At 44.4% G+C, this 9417-nt stretch overlaps 1 protein-coding gene across 5 annotated transcripts in view; it reads right to left on the reverse strand.

The window, feature by feature from the left end:
* Ets1 (ETS proto-oncogene 1, transcription factor) overlaps positions 1-9417 on the reverse strand; it is a 122789-nt gene that overhangs the window by 25203 nt on the left and 88169 nt on the right. For all 5 annotated transcript variants that reach the window (XM_050120033.1, XM_050120034.1, XM_050120031.1 and 2 more), the window contains 4 exons: positions 6059-6178; positions 4395-4595; positions 1567-1644; positions 411-659 (listed from right to left, as the gene is read on the reverse strand). In XM_050120033.1, the coding sequence (XP_049975990.1) occupies positions 411-659; positions 1567-1644; positions 4395-4595; positions 6059-6178 (648 nt within the window). The remainder of the gene's footprint in view (positions 1-410; positions 660-1566; positions 1645-4394; positions 4596-6058; positions 6179-9417) is intronic.

Genomic DNA, 9417 nt, shown 5'->3' on the forward strand with positions numbered 1-9417 from the left:
AAAGAGAGGAACCCAGGATGATTCTAGGTGCTTGAGGGAAATGCCAATGAGACACAGAAGGAGTCAGATACACAAAATGAAAGAGGGCAAAATGTAGATTAATGTAAATGAGTTAATTTAAGTTATAAGAGCTAGTGAGGCAAGCCTATACTAAGGCCGAGTTTTCTTAATTAATTTTAAGTCTCATGTTGTTATTTGGGACTAGTGGCAGAAAAGAAAGTCCAACTACGGCCACCATGTTGTATAAGGCTAAAATCCCCCGGTAAAAGGTCTTATTGTCGAACACACTCAAAAACAGAAAGGCTGAGCCTGATGAATACCAGACTGATGATAAGTGAGTAAAACTGGGCCTGAAAAACTCATAAAGGTCATTCTTGTACCCAAGGAATTTGAAAGTAAATTTGACCTACCACGACTAGCCCTCCCCATGCACATGTTGTCTGGAGTCAACACTTCTTGCTTGATGGCAAAGTAGTCTGTCTGCAAGGTGTCTGTCTGGAGAGGGTCCCGGAGGATGACAGAAGGGTAGTCGTTCTCATACTTGAGGGACAGGAGTTCCTCTGAGCTGATGGGATGCAGCGTCTGGTAGGACTCTGTGATGAAGCTGGGCTCTGAGAACTCTGAGGGAGGAACACACTGAGCATGCTCGATACCATAGCCTAGAAAAGGAGAGTGTGTACAATTGGAGAGATGGATACCTAAAGGAAGCAATCCTTACTACCTATCAAGGCCCCACCATGTGATAGGAGTGGACTCCCTTAAAGAATGAAATGAGTAAATCAGGAGGGCTTGGTTTCAGCCTTGATCCACAACTTGCTATCTGCAGCCCTTGATAAGATACCTGCCTTTTGGGACTTCATTTACTTGTCTGTAAAATAAGGTTGATTAAGTCTTCCTGGGAGTACTGTGATGAGTAAGAGTAAATGAGACTCTGTGTGCACAATGTGTGCAACATTTGGGATACTCTTGATGGCTAGTGAGTGTAAGTGTTGTCACTGGAATAATTAAAAAGATAAAAGCGCCATCACACCTGTTTAACACTGCCCTTGACGGCAGAGCCATCAGAGAAATGCAATGGTATTCTTTTTCTCTGGCCACCTCTATGGTGTTCTAAGGTATCTTACATTAAAAAGGAGAAGGCTTTACTTTCTTTACTAGAATGTGATGCTATATGGGCCATTCTTCCAGAGGGATTCCATATCAAACGCTGCCATCCTCAATAATAGACAAGGAAAGCATTTGGGACAAAATCCAATGCCTGACCCAGCCCTCTTCCAGGCCACTATCACACATGAGATTAAATAAGATCAAAATCTAACCAGAGTGCAGCCCTTTCCCATTGCAGGGACTTTGTAGACTGATCGACATGCATACAAGCTAAATGCTGGGACTCGGTGAAAAGTCATAAAATAAACAGCCAAAAGCAGAACATAATTAAGAAAATATTACTTTCTATAGAGTTATGATTAAAGCACCTGAGACCGACTAAAACAGGGGCCTTTCCAAGTTCCCTCCCATAAAGAGCCAAGAGACAGAGGCGAGAGGAGAGTGGGGGATGACACTTACTAATGAAGTAATCCGAGGTATAACGAGATTCTGGATAGGTAGGGTTGACTCCATTAACCTGATAGGGTTTCACGTCCTCTGTAAGAAACACATCAGGGAATAAAATAAAGATAATAGGCAAGCAACACTTGGTCCATGAGGGTCTTAGACACACAAGGACCTCGATGACCTCAACCTTTTTCTAGAAAAAAAGAAAGGAAGGAAGGAAGGAAGGAAGGAAGGAAGGAAGGAAGGAAGGGAAAGAAAGGAAGGAAGGAAGGAAGGAAGGAAGGAAGGAAGAAAGAAAGAAAGAAAGAAAGAAAGAAAGAAAGAAAGAAAGAAAGAAAGAAAGAAAGAAAGAAATCTTCAAGCATATTAAAGAAGTTGGTGTCTTAGTTGCCTAACTGGGGCCTTGTCTCAGGATAGGATCACAAAAGTATGGCTGAGTTTATCATTTCAGGGGCTATGAAATGAGATTTACTGTCTTGGAAAAAGACCCAGTGGAGAATGTCTAAGGGTTGGAAAAATTTGTGATATCTTTGTGTTCCCGTTCAGAGAGCTGCATCTTCAGGCTCGTCTGGGGATGTCTCAAGGACCCTGATCAGTGCTTAACACTCAAACAGATAAATTAAAAACTACTTCAGAAACGCATTCAGTCTCTGGGCAAGTAGATTTTTGTATCCTCCAGTTTTTGCAGATGTCTGAAAATTTTTTTTCCTGTGCTTTTCTCATTGTTCTTGGAATTCAAATTCAGGCCCAGACAAGAAGCAGGACACTGGTAAGGCGACTCCACTCAGTGAAGCAAGGAGACTTACGTAAAGTAAGAGAAGCAACTTAACACCAACTTCCTTGGGACACAGAAAGGAACGGAGAAAAGGCATGGTGGAGAACTGTCATGGTGGGCTCAGGGTCCCCTGACTACTCTAGAATCAAATGCAGTAGCTATTGTCACTTTACAGAACCTGGCAGTATTTCACTGCCCAAAATAAAACAATCGTAAAGCCAGACAACTGATACGGGGTTTTCCTCAGGTATCTGCTAGCTCGCTAAGAACAAAGGCTGATGGGAAAACAAGTTTATGCCTGTACTCAAAAAAAAAAAAAAAAAAAAAAAAGTTCCCAGTTGAGATAAAATGATTAAACTCTGCCTGAGCAGCTTATCAGATTGAAACATCCCCTGCACCTTTGGCCTCCAGCTCCGCCCCAAGCCCCTATGCTGGCTGGCTGGCTGCCGTGCTGTCCTGAGCACAAACATTCTGACCACCTCTTCAGCTCTATGGACCCATAGAAAGACAGTTTTACTGCTTCGGGATACTGGCTGGGATGACAGGACTTGCCTTCTCAAACATATTCAGTTACACCCCTACTTCACTTCAATTCCCTGATAGTCCTCCGCAGCGTAAACAGAGTCTACAGTCCAACCCTATCTCAGAGACGGAAATTTCCTACAAGCCCACAGTATCACAGCAAGACCACAGGATGGGAAGTGAAACCTAAAAAGACTTAGAAGTGAGTAGTTTAAAGTGCTGGTCACTAACTGGGGACGATTCCATGAGAAAAATCTATTTTGCCACACTTTGGAATCAAGGATATGAATATGTCAGGATCAGTGGTGGACTGAGCCCACCCAAAGCTGAGGAAGCTGGGACATCTCCTTCGGGAGCTCATTCGCGTTCCGAGAAGCGCTGTATTAACAGACTATGTTTGGTTTCATGGTCTGGTGCAACCTGCTGTTGTGTTCCAGAGCCAGCAGCTAAACCAGCTCTGTGAGGAGTCTGCCACAGCTTTCTTTCCCTCTTATGATCAGGTCACTCGTGTCAGTGCCTAGGAATCAGCACCAGTGCACACTAAGGCTGCTGTCCCCGGGAGGAGCCACCAAGTCCTTGACTATGTTTATCGGCTGATCATTTTCAACAAGAAGCTACGGAAAAGGAGTGGCCATCACACTTCTGTGTCCAGAGGACTGGGACTGGGTCTCTCCTCCGCCCTGAGAGAAGGCCATACTCTTAAACAAAGGAAGGTATTATATGGAAAGAGCTGGATGCCCTGCCCCCAGTGGCTGTGCCTACAGCTTAGGCCTGGTGACCACAGGGAAAGGGTGGGCCTGGTTACAGAGGGTAGCAGGCTTCTAGGCTTACAGTCAGCTCCCGGGCACTGCTGACTGCTGGTAACTATAATTTATTTTAAGAAGAAATTCAGAAAAATAAGCGCAGAAACACCCAAGTTTGCCGCCTGCTGCTGTTTCTATACTCAGCCAGAGCTACGGGACATGAGTCACTTGGTCCAAAAAGGTTAGAAGAGGCCGGTAGAGGAGGCTGTGTCATTACAAGGTTGCAACACCGTGTCCTAATATAACCCCAGCTTTGGCTCCAAATGTAAAAGGTATTCCATACTACCATAATCCCAAGTCAGTGAGTGGCAGAGAAATCTGTCTTGCTAAGAAGACTGAAGAAGCTGTGCTCTCCTGTACCAGGAGTATACATCATATAGATCAAGGGAAGATATATTAAAGTTACTGATGAAAAAAACATATTTTTTAAATACAGCTTTTAGCTGTGGGAACTATTTGTTCAAAATAACTTGGATCATATTTTTGCATACAAGATGCTAAAGAAGTTCAATCTTGATAAAAATTAAAATATTAACTCCTAATGCACAAAAAAATAAACCAGCAAGTACTGATCTTTTGTACTATGCTAGGCTCTGTACCAAAGACATCCCCACCGACCATCTATGCCAGGGCTGAGCACCCACAGACAACGGCATGGGCATCCAGCTATTGGGCAAGTTTTTCCCCTACTCTTGGAGAAATGTCACACAACCCCCTCCTCCCTGTGATCACACATTTACCTTTCTGCAGGATCTCTAGATGCTCCCACAGGATGTCCCCAACAAAGTCTGGAGCCAGCTCGAGGAAGCATTCTTTACCCAGGGCACACAATGCCGCTCCATTCATACAGAACTTCTGGAAGTCCACGCCTTTCAGGCTGAACTCATTCACAGCCCACATCACCCAATCCCGAACATGGGTTTCTGTCCACTGCCGGGGGTCTGAAAAGAGAGACCAAATGAGGACGGGGTAGGTCAGGCTGGGGAGCAGACAGTGAAGGGACCAAACAAGGCTGAGGATACCAGTTACCCTCATATCTAGGGACCAGCATCCTGTGATAACGAACCTTGCAGCTCCTTTCCCATGCTTCTCCCCACACTCAATCTCACCTCTCCTGTTTTGCCAGGTAGGAGGAGCTGTGGTCAGTCAACAATAGCTTCCTGCTTTCATTCAGACCAAGATTCCCATCGATCACCTCTCACCCATTAAAAAATTTAAAAGCCCCAGATAAGAGAACGTGCCTTCTTGAAAAGCAGTAGTAGCAATGTAAAAGGTTTCCCACAAATGGCACTCTCAACTCTTCAATACACTGGAGGCTTTTATACTGGATTATTTTCTCTTAGCCACTTATTATTTTACAATAATCACCACAACCAATAATAGCACATCACTCAAGTGTCTTTATTAGTGACTACACTAGACATATGCCCTGCAATGTCTGCACCTGCCACAGGCCCTACTTTGAATAGTAGTGATGACATATAATCTGCATATAATACTTAGGGATTGACAGAGCTGTATCCATCAATATCACTAAAGGGGCTCAAATGACAATGGGCTGCCATGGCCACGTGACTGATGCTTGAATCTAAAAGCTAACTTCATGAGATGCTAAAATACCCACGGCTCAGAGGTTATTTTGCTCTGCCTTCTGGTCCTCATAGAATGTTTGGGATTGTTTTCCACCCAGGTTTAGGGTAAAATTGGAAACAGAAGAAAAAAATATACTTGTATACTCCAAAAATCTAAACCAAAGCCCCAGTCTGGCCATGCTGGAAATCTCTTATCCAGCAGAGGAAGAGGCATGATTTATACAGACAGCTTTCCTTCAACTTTCTTAACTACAACAACAAAAGCCTTCCTGCTCTTGACTATCCAATAAATGTTCCTAGGTGAAGCTGATAATTCTTAGCTCACTTCTTTCTTACAGCTCCAGACCCTTTTTGTTCTCCATAAACCAGAAGGGCGAGCACACCTGCCAAAGAACATGGAAGCAAACAGAGCATAAACTTCAGCCCCCAGGATTTATCCACAGTAGCCCAGACTGATCCTACATCAAATGCTTCCAAACCTGTCTGCAACTTGGACTTGTTTGAGGTGCTTACAAATTAGAGATATCTAGCACTGTTAAGATTGCGCTGGTCTAGGCTAGGGCCTAGCTGGAAGTTCTCCGAGGTCCAGAGAGTCTGATGTACAGACAGGTGGAGAAACACTGTCCTAAGACCAAGATGGTGATGACAAGCTGAAAAAGGTAGGATCCTCAGCCCCTGTATCTCACGAATGTCTGCAATAGCCACTGCTGATTCCAGTGCTGCTACTCGAAGCCAGCCTAGCTGGGGGAGAGCAAGAGCCTTCCCTAACACTCTGGCCTGAGTGACCCCTTATCCTACTGTAAAAAGGATACCTTTGGGGATTCCCAGTCGCTGCTGCTCTTTTGTGAAGCCACTGAAAGTAGCTTTCAGTGCTTGGGACATCATTTCTTTGCTGCTCGGAGTTAACAGAGGGACATCTGCGCATTCCATATCTGTAAGGAAAAACAAAGACAGCATATGAAACACGAAAACCACACAGGTAATTAACCACTCACAAAGAATGAGAGGGTGTGAATGAGCCAGAGAATGCAAGCTGAGAAAGAACTGTGTTAATGTCCTCATCACAGCAGGTAAAATTGAAGGGGTTTTCCACAATATGTTCGGCCCCTTTGAAAAATTTAAAAAAAAAAAAAAAAAAAAAAAAACAACCCAGTGTCTTGCTTACAATGCTCTGTACCCTGGTGAACAAAACATGCTTATTCTTTCTTCTGATCTCTACTATCCATGGCCCCCATTTGTCCTTCTTATTCAATGAAACCATTTTTGCTACTACATATTTTCAGTTACCTATAAAAAGAAGAAACAATATTATTCATTCAACCAAGAATTACTTTGTGCTTGAAATGTGCAAGGGACAGGAATAGCACAGAACAAAAAACAGCAGGGCCCATAGAAACAGCACTGCCCAAGACAGGTTCTTGCAGTGGATTCAGTTAAGAAAACCCTATAGGCACAAATGCTTAAATACAGTGTCAACATGGGCTTCCTTGGAGAAGATGCACACTAGCCTAGAACCGGAACTGCAGCAACTCCAGAGGATCGGGAGAAACTTGCCACGGGCAGAGAGATGGCTGATGTGAGAGCTGAGGGACTCTCCAAAACTAAGGAAGAAAAACACACTCTAGCCTAGCTGTTCTTGGAGTGTGGTACCCCAGGCAAGCATACCAGCCTTGCCTGGAAATGATGGGATACAAATTTTCAGTTCCCCTGAAGGCCTACTGGATCAGAGCCTATGTGTCTGCTTTTCAACACAAAGCCCAGTGCTGAGCACTAAGCTTAAGCAGCTCAGTCTTAGGCACAGCATAAAGGAAGGTCATGAGATAAGAAGTAACAAGAAGATGAAAGTAGAGGTTCTTTCACCTCCTTGGTTAGGTTTACACCAAGGTATTTTTATTAGGCTACTGTGAATGGGATTCTTTCCCTGATTTCCTCCTCTGTCGCTGGTGTATAGAAAGACTACTGATTTTATTATTTTTTTTTTGGTATGTTCATTTTGTATCCTGCCACTTTACTGAAAGCTAACTGGCTAGGCATTTTCTGTTTATGTACAGTACCCATGTCCCCTACAAACAGGGGCACTTTGACTTCTTTTCCTATATGTATCCTTTTTGTTTCCATGTTTATGCTCTAACAAGACTGAGTCCTATACTAAACAGGAGTAGAGACAGGGCAGTAGAGACACACCTCGGTTGAGTGATACAGAAAAATCAAGCTAAGACTGAGCTAGAAGCTTTCTCTCCTCCATCTAGTCCTCATCATCCTAAAACGTGCTATGGAGACTGCTAGAGGAAAGGCAGCCATTGCCTTACACAACTGGGAACTCTACAAACTCCACGATCAAGATGTGCTGGCTTGTGCACCAGTGGCACTATTGCTATGGGGTAACCAAGTGTTCTCGGGCTTTGAGGCCCTCTCCACAGGGCAGAATTCATGCCTGATACAGTAAGCCCTATCAAAAACTCACGGATGGGAGGTCTTAGGCTACACAGGGTGAAAAGTGAATACTGTTGTTTAGCTAAACTGGCATAACATAAACTGCCCTCTAAATATTTATGCTTATACTCATCAACAAATGCTACTCCCATCCTTAATCAGAGAAGCCTGTTCTGAGTAAATGGTAGTAAATGAAGAAACTCACAGCTACACGAGGTGCTGAGAATTAAGTGACAGATAAATGCTCAGCCCTAAACAAGACATGTATCCCATCCCCTCTAAGGTATAGGGAGCAAAGTAGGAGAGGAGACAGAAATAATGTAAGATCTATATGACACAGGGAAGGGTTATAAAATACCATCTTCTGAGGAAGACACAGTCATTGTAATCTCAAACACACAGCAGCTGTGCATGCCTGCACTGGGTCTTCACAAGAGTAAGTTCCTCCACAGCCCAGCATGGAGGAGAGAGAGGCCTAGGGAGCCCTACCCTTCACCGTGAACTATTTGCTAATTGATAGATTCAGGCAGATAAGGAGTCGCTGTTTTAGTTGTGTACCCAGTGGTGACCCCACCAATGGGTGGCGGCCAGGCTCCAATGAACAGTTCCAAACCAAAGGTCACACAGATGGCCCTGGTTAAACTAACTGAGCCACAAAACAAAAGTAAAAGTCCTATCTAGGAAAGTGGCTGTGGGGAGGATTTACAGGAATGGTAAGGAGATAAGAGGGGAGCAATCAAAATACACACGTACACAATTTTCAAAGAACAAACTTCATTTTTAAAATTACAGAAAAAGAAAGAGAAATAAAACTAGTAACACTAGAAGAAAAAAAGATGAGCGATTATTGAGTCAGAGTGATCAGGCGGGCAGCTGTCTGACATGAAGTTGAAGAGGTAAGTGGAGACCATGTTAAAGAACAGGCCACTTCATCCTATGGAAAACCCAAAGCTGCTGAAGTTTAACCAGAGGAACTCGCTGCACTGTTAGTTTGTAAAGAGTGGTTTAGGTGCACACGAATGGATGCAAGGGGACTTGTGAAAAAGTGGGAGTATTGGTTCTGCTGAGAGATGACAGTGGCTTTGTCTAGGAAAGCAGCCATGCTGATAAGATAGGCAGGCAGGCCTGAGGTAGATCCAGGAAGTCCCAATTATGACCTCTGTAAGAAGGAAAGCACAGTGAGGTATCAGACCTGCCAGTGTCACCATTTGCCAAACCCAGACAGTTTTACCCTCCCGCACCTGTAGGCCCTGTTCCTGATCTGAGCACAGGCACAGAGGCAACACAAAGCATCTTCTAAATGCATCTTGAGGCTATTTCTCCCCAAAGCTAAGCCCTCCGAGCTTTTCTGTGACTTATGTGGTGACTACCTGCATTGCCAGGAGCTTCAGAAGCCTGAGCTATCAGTGTACACACACATGCAGAAACTGGGGTAACATGACCGAGTTCCTTTGCTGGCTTGTTGGAGAAGTTCCTCGGTAGGAAGGAAGGAAAGAAGGAAGGAAGGAAGGAAGGAAGGAAGGAAGGAAGGAAGGAAGGAAGGAAGGAAGGAAGGAAGGCCTGCTCTGAATGTATGACCTTCAAGAAAAGGAGGGCAGCTGGGCGGTGGTGGCGCACACCTTTAATCCCAGCACTGAGAGGCAGAGACAGGCGGATCTCTGTGAGTTCGAGACCAGCCTGGTCTACAGAGCTAGTTCCAGGACAGGCTCCAAAGCCACAGAGAAACCCTATCTCAAAA

This window comes from Alexandromys fortis, unplaced genomic scaffold (assembly GCF_014885135.2).
Source record: "Alexandromys fortis isolate MF-2015 unplaced genomic scaffold, M_Fortis_MF-2015_v1.1 scaffold_168, whole genome shotgun sequence".
NCBI lineage: Eukaryota > Metazoa > Chordata > Mammalia > Rodentia > Cricetidae > Alexandromys > Alexandromys fortis.